The 18,094-nt window shown below is 52.5% G+C and overlaps 1 protein-coding gene across 6 annotated transcripts in view; it reads left to right on the top strand.

The window, feature by feature from the left end:
• MTERF2 (mitochondrial transcription termination factor 2) overlaps positions 1 to 18,094 on the top strand; it is a 31,408-nt gene that overhangs the window by 4,489 nt on the left and 8,825 nt on the right. For all 6 annotated transcript variants that reach the window (XR_009756032.1, XR_009756030.1, XR_009756031.1 and 3 more), the window contains exons 2-3: positions 14,468 to 15,322; positions 16,114 to 16,629. Coding sequence is in view for 3 of the 6 variants with exons in the window: in XM_061564326.1 (XP_061420310.1) it covers positions 14,495 to 15,322; positions 16,114 to 16,629 (1,344 nt within the window). In the remaining 3 variants the exon portion in view is untranslated. The remainder of the gene's footprint in view (positions 1 to 14,467; positions 15,323 to 16,113; positions 16,630 to 18,094) is intronic.

Genomic DNA, 18,094 nt, shown 5'->3' with positions numbered 1-18,094 from the left:
CTCTGTACTACAACAAACAAACATGGCTAAACCAATACACTTTTCGAAATCACCAAGAACTGTGACTGGGTCTCTATGTGTCACTGGATCTCTGTGTTTCTATACTCTTTCGTTCTTTCGGTAAAGTCACGTAGGATTAAAATCAATTAAATCAGTTGTTTCTTGCTGTGGTTGCCTCATCTGATGACGGACGCTTGTGTTGCGCCCGAAGCGTCGTGATTTAATTTATTTTATTTTATAACCTACGTGACTTTACCGAAAGAACCAAAGAGTATGGATCCCTGCAGTCACGAAAACTTCAAATCTAGATTGGGTCTTTGTCTCTACGTGTCACTCTGACTCTCTGTGTATCACGACGGGTCTCTGAGCCTCTTAAGTTTGGTTTGCATGGCCACAATCGAACCACCGTGGCTTGCCTTGAAACTTACATTCATGGAGACGTGTTGTCATTCTGGCACGGTCGATGGTAAATATATCTTCTTCTTCTTCCACGCGTTTGTCGCACTCACGTGGGGTGTTCTGCTGTCCTTGCCAACCTTCCCCACGCTAATAATCCATAATAATAGAGGTTGTTTTGGGTTAGAGCGCGTAAATAGATAAAAGTGTCGTTAAAACCCGCCACCACCCGACACAGCCAATTTAGTAAGGGTTGTCACGTAAGCAGAACGTGGCCAATTCGTCACTAGTACAGCAACACTGGTGTGTTGGAGAGCCAAGCCACAACATTTACAATCTGAGCACGACGTTTCGTCAGTAATTACAACTAGCTTCATCAGGCGACAGCCAGATTTGTGGAGAAGTCTTCCTCCTGTTTCGTTGCTTATATAGAGGCGTAGATGTGGTGACCACGCTTCTGCGCTCTTGTGCAAAGCGGGGAGGGGAATTAATGAGTCAACGTACATGATGCTGCCATGTCTTGCGCCTTCTCTCTTTCCGCTCCTCGGGCCGCCATGTCTGATGGTAAATATCTATATTTATCCTTAATTATTGATTTAATTACCTTTTTCTTGCGAGGGTTCTCAAAGAACGACACGAACGTATGCACGTTTTGCGTGCAACGATGTATCCACGCATCGCGAATACACTGGTTGTGCAAAAAAACGATTGAAAACTAAATTTAAAATAATTATCATTTCTGATTAAAACGTCAAGTTAAAGTTAACATTGGCTTGGCAATGTGCACGGCACTTAATCAATAGCGCAAATGACTTGCGCTGTGATTAACAAACCAATCCGACATTGAGTTAAGCGGCGATGACGAGGCAAGTCAGAATCGTTATTTATACTGGAGGAATCCGATGAGCTACAAAGCTCTTTTTCACAGATGTCCCGTAGGGGCGGATTAGAACGTTACGACAACAAACAGTGCAAACACGATCGGAGTGCAAAGTATAGAAAAGGTAAACGAAAACCCCAGGTAAAGCCCACTTAGCTGTTACCTTCTTTTTCAGAAGTGGCATGGCCACAAATGATAGCTGAACGAAGTGGCTTATCACGTGGCAATTTATCGCAGCCAAATAATCTCAATAACGAGTCACCAGCAGCAGCAGCCACGATTGATCCGCTGCTGGATGACGGCCTCCCCCCCCCCTACCCATCCACCATCTCTCAAGCAACCAGTGAGAAGACTAAGAATACATTTTGATACATATCATTTTTAATTAAGTCGTTCGCTTATTAAAATAACAACAATGGTAATGATGATAATTTGAATATGAATTAGGTATTGCGGCGTTTTTTGTTGTTGTAATAAACACGTCTGACTAACGGCGGAAGACGGTGGCGGTGGTGGTGGCGGTGTTGTCCTGCCGTGACGCGGGTTATTTATTCCTCCGCGACTTCCCGTGACCCCGCGCTTCGCCACGGAGAAAAGGGAATAAGAGGTGGCCGAGGGGAAGAGAAATTCACGCGCGCCAAACCTCATCGTTGAGAATTTCATTAAACGTCATCGCCGCATGTATAAATTACATAATAGCGAAATACGTTACGAGAACGTCGTCTTTGTCCCATGAATAACCGTGGCGCGTGCGCGCTATTTCCTCGTTTGTTTTATATAATAAAATATATTTTCAATGTTTTTAACTCGATCTCCAGCGCTAATGATGGATCGTTTTAATAAGGCAAGCCCTGTCGGCAGGCCGACACGGCTTGCTCCTGCGGCTGGGCGGTGACGGAGTCTTGAGTCGGTTGTAACACGTTTTCAGCTTATGCTGCGGAGGTTCGCGGTTGGAGCCCAGTGGCCGCCCTGGTTAATACTGTGGCTGTCTCAGCCACAGTCGACGTTTTAACGGCCCGCGGGGTTGTTCGTAAAAAGAGCATGCCATCGTTACCCAATTGGGTTAAACTACACACAGTAAAGTCGCCCCCCACCCCTTCTGAGAAACTATTACAGACTACACTCGTGTGTGAGACGTAGAGCCTTTGTGATAGCCTTGTGCTGTAAGAATGGAAGCGATGAAAAAAAACAAATGTACGTGGGATTTGATTTGATTTATCGGCTTCTGCCCACGCTGCAGGCTGTGCTGCCCTCTCCTATGCCCTGCCCTTTAGCCTGCCCTTTCCTGCTCTTTCCTGCCCACGAGCAATCGATGAGCATCGCCGACGAATGGCGAGGGAGGGGCGGTGGCGTGCGGGGATGTGAGTGAGACGCGGGGCGCTGCCGCGGGTGATTGAGCAGCGCCTAAATTAAAAGCCCTCTCGAAGGCTGGGGCTGGCGGATTGGGCGACCGAGCCACCTCCACCTTTAACTCGCTCGGCCCGGCACGAACCGCATCGCTGTTACACCAACACTGACCCCTACACCAACATTGACCCCTACACCAATCATGCCCCCTGTGAGACTTACCCCCCATCACTAACCCTTAACAGGCTCGGCCCAGCACCAATCACATCGCTGTTACACGAACACTAACCCCTTACACCAACGCTAACCCCTACACCAATCATGTCCCGATTACACTAGCCCCCATAACTAACCCTAATACCAATCAAAGTCCTAACCCGAGTAGCCTCTATAATACTAACCATAAATACAGTCATAACCCAATGACACTGAAACACTAATACAAACCAAACAATGAAACGCATGCCTTGCAAACCGCATACCACTAGAGGTGTGGACTTGTGATACCTTGGGTGTGTGTGGGGGTGGTGGAGGGGGATAATGCAGAGACCAGCCTTGACTTCGGGGGGGCATTCCAAAATATGTTAAGAATCACCGCGTTAACACTTAGCCTTGACACCACCGCTAATTCGTTACCCTTTCACCCTGGCCCTAGCTCCCATTCATCGGGGATGGGAGGGCGGGCGAACGGGGGTGAGGGCGTGAGCGTGGGAGTGGGGGGCTCCCGCTCTGTAAGCCCTTCACGTAGCGCACGCTCGCTCTGGCGAGCCGCGTGCGTTTACCGCTTAAAGATGAATTAAACAACCACGGCGTGAAAATATAACAAAAAAAAGTGTGACTCACCTCCTTTATTCGGCGAGGGCTGCACTGTAGAGCATAGCACGTTGATAATTGAGCGCCTTTGTGGGCATAGCAAATCTGAGATTTGAAAAAAAAAACGTAATTTTATGCAATATTTTGTCGTTGAATAAAATTCCGAACTGTGCGGTTAGAATTTATTTTATATTCTTTTCTGTTTTTTTATGATTTCTATCTCACAGTTGTACCGCGATGGGCGCGATGGGCCCTCTCTCCCTGCCGCTCAAGTGAATCGCCCTGTGTACGAGAGAATGGCTCCAGTTTGGCAGAGACTGACTTCTGAAGGCCCTTTTAACACGCGGGTCTTTCGCGACCAATATTATTACGCTTCATCCATGGCCTGCGACCAGGTTATTGAACTCAAGTAATTTTCAGGCAATGGATCTGGCCACAGGCAAACAAGGCTTGCTCAGATTCAAAAATTTGAATGATCGGTTGTGTCGAGTGGAGGAGGGTGTACAACACATGTTTTACTCACGTGATCTGACCCAAACGTCTATTATGAAGTGTAATATGAAGGCTTCTGCGAGCAATATTATCCATAATAGAGGTGTTCTTGGGTTAGATCGTGAAAAATATGAATGTGTCGTTAAACCCGCCACCACCCGACACAGCCAATTGGTAAGCCTTGTCGCGTAAACAGAACGTGCCAATTCGTTACTAGTTCAGCACACCGGTGTGTTGCAGAGTAAACCCACAATATTTACATTTCGACGTTTCGCCGGTAAATAACAAGCAGCCTCATCGGGCGACAGAGGTGACAGCCTGATGAGGTTGGCTGTAATTACGACACATTCATATTTATGCGATATCACCCAAAAAAAAAACCTCTTATGGATAGTATTGGTCGCGGGAGCCTACATATTACGCTTCATAATTGACGTTTGGGTCGGATCACGTGAGTAAAACATGTGTTGTACACCCTCCTCCACTCGACACAACCGATAATTCAAATTTTTGAATCTGAGCAGATCTTGTTTGCCTGTGGCCAGATCCATCGCCTCATAACTGGAAATGACTTGAGTTCAATACCTGGTCCCAGGCCAGCTTAGCACATCATCATTATCATCATTTCGTGGAAAGTCAGCTGTGGTTGATCTACGTTTAAGCTGGTTCCTGCCATCATCATCATCAATATCAGCCATGGTCGATCCACTGCTGGATGAAAGCCTCCCCAAGTCGTCGGCATTTCTCACGATCGTGTGGCGTTGCGATCCACCCAGCATCAGCGCTCGATCCCATCTCGTCGCTCCACATTTCGGCTGCCACTGCTACAATGATTCCTATGGCTCCTGTCATAGTCACGTGGACTTTCCACCACTTGCTAGGGACTGCCAGTCGAGACGGGGGGGCGACGCTCGCTTTGCTCGGGCGGGGAAGAGGCTGGGTGTCGATGCGTGCGCTTTTATTGTTTATTTAATTGTTCATCTTAGAGTGGATTCCGTGCCCAACGTGAGGCAGCTGTCTGTCGCCTCATTACGAAAGAGATTACCGCGGGAGTAGTAATAACAGCAACAACAACACGGCCTCCGTAATGAAAGCTGGCGGCGGAGGAAAAGAAGAAAAATGTAATCGTAAGAAAATATCCGTTTATAACAAAAAAGAAAATAGACCACTTGGGCACAGTCCTTAATTTGAGCTCCTTTTGATTATCGCGAAGCGGATTGAAGCTCGCTCGCTCGCACACACATTTTCTAAAAAAATCACGCGACCGTGGACGTTTTGGACGCGCGGCGCCCCCGTCACTGATCGCCGCTCGACTCGGCAGCGACGCGGCCCCCTCGAGGCGGGGAGATGGAGCCGGCCTTCTTGGCCATCTGCTCGGCTACCCCCCCCGTGGGTCGCTGGCTGGCTGGCAGACTTTTCGTGGAAATCTGAGTCTCTTCAGAGTCAGATTATTTACACTGGAAGAATTCGACGAGCTGTAAAGCTCTTGTTTTTTAAACGGATGTCCACTTCAGGGCGGGTACCAACGTTACAACGACAAACGATACAAAGAACACGACCGTGCAAAGTATAGGAAAGGTAAAACAACAAAAATACTTTTAAAAAATATACAAATAAAATTTAACACATTTTTTTTATTTTGACTTAAAACTTTCTGGACTGCAGGAATTCATATTCTTTGGTTCTTTCGGTAAAGCCACGTAGATAGAAAAAAATAAAAGTAAATAAAATAAAAACTACGACGTTGCGATCACAACACAAGCAATCGTCATCAGGAAGAAACGAAAAAAATGATGACGATCGCTTGTGTTGTCAACGAAACGTCGTAGTTTTATTTTATTTACTTTCATTATTATTTTTTCTATCTACGTGACTTTACCGAAAGAACCAAATAATACATATTTTTTTTATTTTACCAGGCAAAGCCCACCGAGTTAACTTCTTTTTCAAGACGTGACCCGGCCACAAATGGTAGCTCAACAAAGTGGCTACGATCCCGTGGTAGCGTAGAGCAGCGCAAAGCTCATGCTGCACGCACTCTGCCTAACGGAACGAGAGTAGCGGGGAAGAGAGAGTTTTGCTGGCTCTAATCCGCACGCGCACGCGTCGGTGTCGTTGCCGTCCCTGCTCTCGTTAAACGATTTAGATTTTCAAGCACCTTTCGTTATTACAATTCTCACGGAGGAAGCGCTTTCACGGGGAGTGAGCGCGGCGTTCTTGGCGAACAGCGCTGTGAGCCCAGGTGCCGCTGGGGTTCGATTCCCAGCCATGGGCTAACGTAAGTGGCAAGCGAGTGATATCTGAATGAGCCCTGGGCCTTGGTGTCTGAAGCGTCTTTTCACGAGACGCCTCTCTGCCGTGTAGCTTGCTAACAAAACAACAGCAAGCAAGATAATACGAACACAACATTGAGCGGGAATAAATTATCGTTGTGCTTTGTTCCCTCAACGTGCGTGTTTTTGCTTTGGATTAATACTTTTATTTTTCAGCATTGGGGTGAAATTATTATTGCGGTTCGGATTGCAAATTGTAGCATGGAGGTGATGCCAGAGGCGGGGGAGTGGTAGCATAGAGGTCAGTGCACAGGCGCTGAGTGAGCCCAACGACCTGAGTTTGATTCATGGCCTTGGCTAACCGACGTTTGCAGGGCGGTGACACGGCCTTGCGGTTGTTGCGTTCGCCCCTTGTTGCAGAGGTTCACGGTTCGAATCCAGCGGCCGCCCTGGCAAATTACCACGGCAGTGTAATAACCTCCGTGACATCGTTTGCTAGAATAGGCCGATGTGCGATGGGCTTCATGGTCTAAACTGGTCAAATTTTAAAACTGCAATAGAAAATTACTCATTTGGATTTGTGCATCGCAATCATTGGCCCCTACTTGGCAAGGCCCTCCTTAAACCAGTCCAGGGCATCTCAGCTTCACCAACTGTGGTCAAGTATGGGTAAATCATGCCCCTCATGACTGACACAACGTAGAAACACATTCATCCAGCAGTGGATCAGTAGACGATTACAAATTGTCTTCTATAAATAAACTAGAATTCGTGTTCTTGACAGTGCCAGACGTCGCACAGCACCGTGGTATCGAATGGTGTTGTTTTATTTTCAGCTTCGTGTCTCATTAAATTCCTTTCCGGGGAAAGGAAAAAAAATTATCTTTTCGTAAATGCCACCTGCGTATTTCATCGCGCGTGGGGATATCCGTGGATGCGCGACGGACGCGGCGCGCGTTGCCTCGGATGCGTCGACCGTCCACGCTTCCCGTCGCTGTTGTAAGATTGCGTTGCGGGTTTTCTTTTTTTTTTTGCTGCCGGGTGCTTGGTAGGATTTGCATTTTCTTTTTTCAATCCACCGACGGTAGAAGTGACATTTTCTTTCCGAGACCCGTTTCAACTCCACGTTTTTACGGAGATCTTTTTATTTTCCCGCACGTGAATAATTATATTTATATATAAAAACCCTAACCCCCTCCTCGTTGCTCTTTGCGGTCAGGGAGAGAACGAAATCACCTCCGTCGCTACGGACGAGACGCGCACGCCGCGACATTTAGATAAAACGGTCTCGTGTGCGGCTTCATTTTCTCCTCGTTCGCCAAGGAGACTGAAGCTCGGCGCCACGCGATCAGTTGCCGCCCGCGGCCATGGCAAGATGAGATATACTTGATGTGGTGTGCCGGTTACGGATTTTTTTTCTTTTCGCGTCACCGACCCAGGCAGATCGCGGTTGACATGGAGCCCAGCCCATGCGTGCGTGCATGCGAGAGAGAGTGAGAGATAACTGCCTATGTTTTCCCGTTTAATTCAAACGAATAACGCGCATGTATCTATCTAGCTATCTTAAAAGTCTCAGTGGGGCTTATGGAAGGCTGTATTGATCAGCAGTGACACACACACACACACAACGGTGACGCACACACAATGGTGTTGCTGCCCATTCGTTACCCCCCCCCCCAAAAAAAAAAAAGCCCTCTCTGCCTCGCCCACATCCTCGCTCTCCAGAAGAAGAACCCCCCCCCCCCTCCAAAACCTTTGCAGCTAGCGCGGTCGTTAATTTTCGCGATCGCAGATGCTCGCGCTCCCACTTTTCGTGCCTATCAGTGTAAATCCTCGCTGGCTCGCACGTTAATTTTCGCTTACGCAGATGTTAATTTTCACAAGCCCGCACCCTCCACCGTTAATGTTTTATGGCCCTATTAAGAGTCGGCCGCCACCATGGAAGTGTTTTTCTCTTCACGCCCCCCTCGGCACTGGGAAAAAAAAACAGCGCGTTTTCGGGGGCCTTTTTTTGCGAGCCGCTTCATTCCACTTCCAAGCCCGACGACTCTGCTGATGCGACCCCGAAGGTCGAACCCGCTACGGAATATTTCTTGATTTGACGCGTCGGCTTTTTGCTCGCTTGAACGGCCTGCGAGTTCAGATTCTGGTTGGGGGGGCTGACTCGGCACATCATCCCTCCGGGGTCTGTAAAATAAGCAGCACTCTGTGGGGAAGTCAACAGGGGTTGTCCCTATGGATAGACTCGCCCTCGTCATAGGATTGTGGAATTGTCACCACTGGCTCAGTCCTGTAAATGGGAGCTAAGCACTGCCTCAGAGTGCGTTTGAGTAAGAAATTACTTCGACTTTGATAATTGGCCTGGAAAACCAACAAATACTCCGATGAGCTCTTTTTTTTTATACGTGGAGACAGAACGGAGGTCTGCTTGTATAAATACGGTACAACATCACTCATTTGTATTCCGCTCGCCTTGCCGGAGAGGTCATTTGCGAGCGACTTTGTGTTAAAAGGCGTTTGATATTTATACACCTCGCTCGCCGGATATTCCGACAGCCGCAAATTCCCTCCAGCAAGGATTTGTCGTCGTGGCCGGGCCCCCGACGGCGCGGACGTTGATGCGATGCGGCGCGTGGCACGCGTGGAGCTCGTTGTGCGAGCGAGCGAGAAGAGGTGCGGGGGGGATCCTCCTCTTCCTCCTCCTCCTCCTCAAAGGGGCAGAGGTCAAGACGCGTGGAGACTCAGAGGCTGGTGATGCTTTTGCCGCTGCTGCCACTGCTGCTGACTCGGTCTAAAGCGGAGGCTGAAAAGGCCGCTCATGCTGCTGCGACTGATGCTACTGCTGCTGCTATTTTCTCTGCCACGTTTGCTGCTGCTGTTGCAGCTACTGCTGGGCCTAATACTGCTGCTGCTGCTGCGACAGATGACGACACTGTGGCTGCCACTGCTGCCTCTCCTGCTGCAACCACTGATACCATTGCTAAACACTACCACGAATGTTTCCGCGACAGCTGCTCACACGACTACCTCTACCGCTGCAACCAATTCCGCCGCTATTGCCACCGCCGCTATTGCCACCGCCGCTATTGCCACCGCAGCTGCCACCACCGCTGCCGCCGCCACTGTGCTGTGCGGCAGGACCCTGTCGTTTAAAGCTGGGACTCCAAGGGGTCTGGACGGTCATTAGCTCTGACGCGTCAATCTGCTCGCGGGTGCCGTCAGTGCAAAATGCCAGCGCTGCCGAAAAAAAAAAAAAGAGCGGGTCGCGTGCGTGCGCGCGTGCGTGCGCGCACAAGCGGACGAGCGAGGCGAGCGAAGCTTGACATTTTCGTGGGGGGGCGCGTACGCGGCCAGTCACAACTCATTCCACACAATGGGTGAGATTTCATTAACCTTTCCGGCTGCGAAATTGGTGGCGAGCTTCTCGGGGTAATGGCCGAGCTGAGCCGCGACCTCGACTGAGCGGCGTGTCGCGTTAACGCGAGCGCCGAGCGGCAGCCGGGCCCCCCTCGCGGGGGGGGGGGGGGGCGGGCTGGGGCCTTTGCTGGTCGACAGCAAGCGGGCCGTGCGAGGCCACGCGGCGCAGCGCGCAGCTTGAGACGTGCGAGATCTCCTACGTGATCTCTCGCGATTTCTCTCTCGTGCTCTCTCGCGCAATCTCTCACGCTCGCTCGTAATCTCGTACCCTGTCGAGGGTGCTTTGGCCTACTCCTCCATGCTGGTCGGAGGCCTTGAAATCGGTGCGAGTATCCACGCTTTACCCCTCCACACGTGACCTGCTGCCGATTGACTAACTTCGGTGCCGCTGGCTGGACGGACGGCGTGCGAAGGGCGGCGGGGAGGGGAGGATTTTAGAAACTCGCAACGTCGTTTCCAGTGCCGCGCCGGGAGATTGAATCGAATTGGCGACATCGCCGCCAAGAATCCCACTTGCAGCGGCAGCAGCAGCAGCAGCAGCGTCGCCCTTCATTGCCACGCTTTACCCCTCCACACGTGACCTGCTGCCGATTGACTAACTTCGGTGCCGCTGGCTGGACGGACGGCGTGCGAAGGGCGGCGGGGAGGGGAGGATTTTAGAAACTCGCAACGTCGTTTCCAGTGCCGCGCCGGGAGATTGAATCGAATTGGCGACATCGCCGCCAAGAATCCCACTTGCAGCGGCAGCAGCAGCAGCAGCAGCGTCGCCCTTCATTGCCGGAGTAACGATGTAAAATTACCTGTTACTTCGAGGCGTATCCTTTGTGTTGGGGTCGGATGTGATTGGTGTGAGCCTCCGTGCGCGCGTGTGTTCTGTACCGCGCCTTGTGACCTCCGGGTTGAAGGCGCTTCAGAAGTGTAAATGATTGCGCATTACAGATGCTATGGAAGCGCGCATTTCCATCGCCTGTAATTCAGATTCTCCCCATCTCTGAAAACGGGGGGGCAGTTACTTGCCCCCCCCCCCCATCCAAACCCTCCCACCAAAAAAAATATTGACATAAGCCGCCGTACGTCGTAGAGCCTTTTGTCAGATTTTTATTTTTTCACGAAACGTGAAATTAGAAATAACGCGAATAAGTGGCGATTTCAGATACATTTAACGTTTCGCACAATTAGCACCTAATTTTAAAGGCGATGAATGCTAAATGTCTGTGTCCCGTGAATGAAAATCGCGCGACACGATTGTGCCGGGAACCGAGCACGACGTTTGTGACGAGCTTCGAGGGTTTTGTCGAAACGCTTATTTATTTCAAACGTGTCGCCAGTAGCCTCGCGCGTGGCCTCGCGCTTGATTTCTTTTTTCCTCTTTGTTTCCCTTGCCCGTTGCTCGTTCCGTCGAGGAAAATAAGTTGCGTCGTCCTCCGATCCCCGACAAAAAGAAAAGAAAAATCTCCCGGCACGTGGACGCGGCGGAAATAGTTCCAAGGCAAAAGCAGCGATTGCGAGTTTTGTTTGGCAGCAGAGTTCGCCGGGTTTTTTTTTCATTTTGTTTCTTTTTATTTTCGTCGTGGTGCTTTCCGTCTCGCGTTAATTACCTCCCGCGCGTCGATACGCGTGGGCGCCGTGCGATGGGCGAGACATTTTTTTCTTATCGTAAATTCGAGGGGAGCGGTAATGGGATCGTTAAATTAAATGATGACGTTGACGTTCCAGCGGGAGGGGGAAAAAAAAGGCGTGATGAAACTTATTCATTAGTTTCAAACTTTTTTGGTTTTATATACACCGGGAAACTCGTGGATATACGCACGAGTAAGAAGGGAACTGAAAGCTAAAGTGGCGTCTACAATTCACCGTGATGGCACCGGTGATTTAATATTAAAATAGCGGCTGGAGCAACGGTGTTTTAAAGAGACAACCGTTTCGGTTAATTTGGGATTTTCGCCCCATCCCCCCCCCCCCCCCCCCGAACATTTTGAAGCGTATGCCGTTAAGCCCAAGGGTTATTTTCTTATAATAGGTTTTTCTCCGCGCGGATATTGCTTAAGTTATCTAAGATTGCCATCGCCGTGTCGGCGACGTGGGAATCAATGAGTGCGACAACAGGAGAGTTGCCGGCACGTGTGGCAAACCTCGAGGGAAATGAGCCAAGTTTTTTTTTCTTCTTCAATTCCTTTTTGCACATTTTTACTTTTAATACATATACGCGTTTTAATTATATTCCACTCATGCAATTTGCTGCCCCGTCCGTGCGGCACTGAAGTTTTCCATTCGAGCAGAGAGCAGTGCCACTACCCCCTGCGTCGGAGAACGGCAGCGAGGGAAGAGAACGTCGCGGAACACCTTCCGAGGTGGGCTCGCGACCATACTCGCGGCGCCTCTGTGCCCTGCCCCAGAGCGTTTGCCTCGCGTCAATAGAGACCACAATCTTTAGCTCTCGAATCTGCGACCTTGCTGAATTCAACGAAGAGACAAATGCATTTCTCACCGTGAACTCTGCTCCCAGTCGTGCTGTGAGCATCGCGGCATGAGGCTGGCCACCCACAGGAGCTGTAACATCAGAGAACGGCCCGTGGAAGCAGATAACACAGAACTACTTCTGAGTTCCCTTGATCAAGTGGCCTCTTGTACCCGTGGCTAGCACTGTCCGAGCCACGGAGGAACGAATGGGAGGAGACGTATCGTCCGCTTATCTATTCTTCTGCGGAAAAATGTTCATTGCGTGACAGTCAACCCGAACTGTTTAATTCTCAGAGCTCTTGCTCCTGCCGGCTATAGAGGCTACACATTAGGAGATCATTAGCTATACGAGTATGGTTTTATAAATAGGAACTCGCTGACCAGACTTTGTCCATCCATCTATTTGGATCGATGAAGGGTGTTTTTGTCCGTGTTCGCGTGTGCGTTTGTTGTCCGCGTAGCGCGCCGTGCTACGAACCTGACGACCCGAGTTCGATTCCCGCTCATGACCAACAACTAAGGGATATATGGACCGGTCCTGGGCCTCCGCAGGATCGACTCAGCCTCAAATGAGTGCCCGGTGTGGTGCGTAAGTAAACATCGCCACTGGGGAGACAAAGGCAGCCGGGCGTGGTGTTGGCCACCCACCCACCCCTTCGGCCTTTCATAGGTGCTCGCGAAAACCACTTGCCCCATCAATTTGGGCACGTAGTGCTGGCCAACTACGCCGGGCTTTCATAGGCGAACAGCACTTGCCTTCCCTCCCGCAGTCTGTAATCGGCTCTGTGGGGGAAAGTCGTTTTTTTTTATTGTACTTACAAAGGCCAACAATTTACTGACTGGCATATCCCCTTCACATTGCCATGCAAAATCGCCCATTATTCACATCTCTTAATGCGGCGGTGCCATTTGAATCGGGCGACGCGGGGGCGGAGAGGAACCCCCCCGTGCTCTCGTTCCGGCAATATTCTATTTAAAATCGCAGCCGCGAGAAAACTCGATTTCCCACGAGCGTTTCCCTCGCATTTGCATGAACGCGTACCAAAAAAATGAAATAATAATCGAGTGCCGCCAAAAGTCAGAAATATTTTCACCGCCTATCTCTTCCGTCTTGTCCCGGGGTCAAGCGTTTCTCGTCACTCACCCCAGCCGTGCCAGGGTTGCCACCTATCCCAAATTTTTTCCTCTTTATTTTTGAGGCAGCCATCCTGGTGAAACGGGTTAGGTTTTTTAAGTCCTCCGTAATCCACGCCTGGCGATATTTGCGCAGTATCTTTTATTTGCGTGCGGAATATATAAAAAAAAAATGTTAATTCGTATTTTACCACAGGATGCCAATCACATGATCAAAGATGGCATCACCCTTGCGTAGCTGTACATTAAAAGAGCAGTCAGCAGTTGTTTATCTATGCATCGTCTGTTGGTATAATGTACGGTTGCCACCGATTCTGGTTTTCCCAACATCGGCCGTTCTCTTTTTAAGGTGGCTGGTTGTCCTAGTGCAGGGGTCGGCAACCTACGGCTCCGGAGCCGCATGCGGCTCTTTACGGGCTGCTTCTTGACAATATGTACGTATGTACTCAGATGCATTGCGGCTCTTGAAATACTGAATTTTGTACCGAATTGGAAAGAAATGGCTCTTCTTGTTATTTTGGTTGCCGACCCCTGTCCTAGTGAGTTGAGTCGCAAGCCTTCCCAGGACACGAGTCCATGTCCATTGCGTAGTAGTAATAGTAAGACACCTCTCAAGACAAGGCGTTCTCACGGAGTGATCCCCTTCTCTGGTAACGTGACTCATTCTTTGTCTCACCCACGATGTGCCGGCTCGCGGCAGCTCGGCGCGCCGGTGCTGTTGTCGTAAAGCTGGGGTGGAGGTGGAGCCTTTTCCATACCGAGGGGGTGACTCAAGGACCAGGTCGAAAATACCCCCCCCCCCCCTCTCCCCCACCCCCCAGCAGTCTATTAGTGCGGCTAAAATGCTCGGCAGTTTTGGATAAAATGCGTTTGTTTCAAGCCGGTAGGCCTTGCGTGGCCATGGGCCATGTGCAACGGAGCAGCGGGCCACGTGCGGTCCACGAGCCGTAGGCCGCGTTCCGCTGCCGTGCGCGGAAGAGCTCGGGGTGGTGGTGGTTACCCCCTTCGCTGGTCCCGCGTTTCGGGTCGTCCGCTCCGCTCATCGCGCGCGAGCGAGCGGCCTCGCAGGGCTGGTCAATGCCGATCGATACGAGTTATAGAGATAGCCTTGCTACGTAATTATTCGGCGGATATATCGCGGCAAGACCTTCATTCAGCTGCTGGTTTATGCGCCGCTGGGTGGTTCAGTCGTGTGCAGCAGCTAACACCGCGTCAATCCTCACACCATCGCCTTTGTCGATTGTCTCTGCCACAGATTGCCGCCGTCGCAGAGTGCCGTGAGATGACGATGACGGCGACCGCGATAAAGAGGATGGCGATGATGATGGTGGCGGCGATGTCTCGCCCTCGCCGCCCGCTGCCGCCGACTGCGTCAATTATTCGTCGCTTGTCCACCACCACCTCCACGCGATCCGTCTCCTCTCCGGACGAGCCTACCACCAACACCACCACCAACACCACCAGCACCAACACCACCAGCACCACCAGCACCTCCACCATGCCAGACGTTCAAACCACCAACAGCACCGCCCCTTCTACCATCACGCCTTTGTCAGATGCCACTGCCACGAACACCACCACCCACGCATCCTCCATCTCCTTTCCGGACACTGCCACCGACAACAGCGCCACCTCCTCCATCCCTTCGCCCGATAATCCAACCACCGCCGCCGACACCACGGCGCCAGCGGCGGCAGCGGACGAGAACGCGGACACGGTGCGTGCTTTGCACGAGCTGGGCGTGCGCGTGACGCGCGTGCGCAAGCTACACGGCTGGGTCCTGCGGGAGCGGCGCGCGCACGTGCGGGACACGGCGGAGCTGCTCGTCTCCCTGGGCGTGGCTCCCGGCGGCGCCGTCGCCGCGCTGCTCGAGCGCTGCCCGGCCGCGGTGCTGTGCCCGCCCGCGGACGCCCAAGCCCAGCGCCGGCTGTGGCTCTCGCTGTGCGACCGCCGCGACGAGCCGGCCGCGGGCCCCGGCGTGGCCGACGGCGGCGGTGGCGGTGGCGGTCGCGGTGGCGCTGGTGGTGGTGTCGAGCTGGCAAATGTGGTGCAGCGCTTCCCCGAAACCTTTTTTCTCACCGCGTCGCCGGAGCAGCGGGCAAATCAGCAGGTACAGCGGCATGGCCAGCATGATCATCAGTGGCAACAACAGCAGCATATAATTTTCATCATCATCAGCAACATTGTCAATGTGGACATGGTAAACGTGAACACGGTGAACATGAATGGTTCACATGAACATGGTTCGCACAAAATTTATTCACGTGAACGCGGTAAACCTGAACACGGTCAGCAAGACCAAGATTCATGTGCACGGGGTCAGGTGCGTTGGAGGCGCTGTGTTCCTGACGCTGGACGCAACGAGCGGGCGACGATGCGTGTGCGCTAATTCCCCACGGCAATCAATTTGCTCCGTTTGACCAAAAACGCCAAACGCACGGTCACTGCGAGCTCCAGCCCAGGGCGGTGTTAACCCTTTTTCCAAATCGCTTTCTAAAACGGACCTCGACCGAAACATTTGGCCGTCGAGCTTAAGAAACCTTCGTGTCTGCGATTGTTCGCTGCTCTGTCATTGCTCGGGGTGGAGTGGCAGTGCAGCGGTTGGCACACTCCGCCCAAATGAAACTGGCACAGCACACGAGGGGGCTGATGGCCAGCAGCACGCCCGGGCCACCTTTGTCTCCCCAGTGGCGATGTTTACTATAAACCGCACCAGGTACTAATTTTAATCTGAGTCAACCTAGGGGAGGCCCAGGACTGGTTCACATAATCGTCACCGGTGTTGGCCGTGGCCGGGAATTGAACTCGGGTCGCCGGGTTCATAGCGCAGCGCGCTAACCGCTACACTACCCCACACACATTCACACACACACATGCACGCGCTCACACAAACGTACGCAGGACAACATCGCGCTGCTCCTCTCCGCCGGCCTCCACCGCCGCGTGCTCGCGCGGCTCCTCGCCGCGGCGCCGCAGCTCTTCTGCCGCCCCGCCGCCGACAACGGCGCCGCGGTGGCCGCCCTGCACCGCTTCCACCGCTCGCTCGGCGGCTCGGAGCGCGACGCACGCGCCTGGCTCGCCAAGCTGCTGAGCCAGGACGCCCACGCACTCGCGGGCGACTCGCCGGAGCGCCTGGCGGGCCTCGCGGCCCTCCTGCGCCGACGCCTCGCCCTCTCCGACCGGGAGCTGCTGCGCGTGGCGACGGGCGTGCGGGGCTCGCCGCCCGCGGGGCCGGCGATCGGCGCGGTACTGCGGTTCTGCCGGAGCGAGCTGGGGTGCGACGACGCGGACGAGGAGGAGGGCGACGATGGCGCCGGCGGTTCCGGCGGCGGCGGCGACGCCGCGGTCCGGAGGGTGCTGCTCGCCTGCCCGACGCTGCTCAGCTTCCCGGCAGAGATCCTCGCTGAGAACCTGAAGGTTCGGTTCCCCGACGCGAGGGCGGTCCGCCGCCGGGGGCGCGGGGTGACCTGGCGCATGCCGTGTCCGATGGTGCGGGAGATGGGGAGGCGTCGGTTTTTGCCTCTGGGCGGCCCTCGGCACGCGTTGCCACACCGGGGAGTGCTCATTCATTTCAGCGAAACACAAATAAGGGCGGTGGCGGCACTACTTTGACAGTAGGCACAAAGAAACACACGTTTTAACCCGCATTTCGACATTATTGACTTTAAGATTCTCCAACTCGTGCCTGTGTTCGAATGCTCATATCCAGGAGCTGATTCGGCCGCACACTCCACCATTCGGCCGCACGCTCCTCCCCCGAGGCCTCTGAGATCCACCGATGGTTGCCCCCCCCCCCCCTGCTTAGCGTGACCCCGCTCCAGGCTGCCACGCTGGGCTTGCCCACCGGGCTGCTGTCCGCACGGCGCCCGGGGGCCCTGGAGTCCCCTGCCCCTTGGAGGTCAGGAGGTCGCAGTCATTGGAGACTTCTAAGTCCCCGGGCTGAAGACCCCGCCACCAGCTGTTTAACACAGTCTCTCGCTAGTTCTCTATCTGGTCTCGTGAGTCTCTCTCTCTCTCTACCCTGGTTGCTTCTCACTTATTCTCCTCCTCTGCATGCATGGCGCTCTGAGATCCATCGTTTAAGAGCGCCATGTAAATCTGAATAATTATTATTAAGACTGCCTTAATCTCTTTCTATTAAAGGGAAATTTGTGAATGTGTGCAATAATGCATATATTTTGCACGGCAAGTGAGCTGTGACGTCACATCTGTCATGTGACCCGTATGCGGAAAGCGTCACGCAGTGTGCCTGCTGACGTCACGCATCCCCCCCCCCCGCCACCCTCCGTGTATTAATCCAAGACAAGAATCCAAGTCTCGGGCGAAGCCGGGTAGTAAAGCTAGTAAGAGGATAAATGAATTGGCTGACATTTAGGGCAACAGCCTTGCTTCCGACCAAAGACAGAACAGATGGAAATGTGTCCTTTACGTAAGGTCAGAGGTCGCTGCAGTTTAAAAGATGGGCAACTTTCTTGAATCTCCCCCCCCCCCCAGCCCTTCGCCCCTCCCCCCTCCCTCCCACCTCTGTCCACAACATCGGTACGACGGACGGTCGATCGGCAGGCCGCCCGTAGTCGGATGAAGTGTGGGTATTCCCTCCTCCACCACCAAACATGACGTGTGGCCGGCGTGGAAGAGTAGGCCCAATACCCTCGAGAGAGGCTTTCTGGAGCCTCTTCTGTGGTGACGGCCCTTCCGCCAGCAGTGTCGTGAGCAGGCAGTATGCAGGACTGCGCCTTTACCTATGCATAATGAAGTTGATGATGATGAAGATGTTACATTCATAGCCGGTGTAGATTATTATATGTAAACCACAACGACAACAAACACATTGAGTCGTGAATGTACAAAAATAATATTTTGCGTGAAGGTTATCATCGTT

This window comes from Lethenteron reissneri, chromosome 33, assembly GCF_015708825.2.
Source record: "Lethenteron reissneri isolate LAM-NWPU_2019-01 chromosome 33, ASM1570882v1, whole genome shotgun sequence".
Lineage (NCBI taxonomy): Eukaryota > Metazoa > Chordata > Hyperoartia > Petromyzontiformes > Petromyzontidae > Lethenteron > Lethenteron reissneri.
This window is presented reverse-complemented; position numbering and strand designations above follow the sequence as displayed.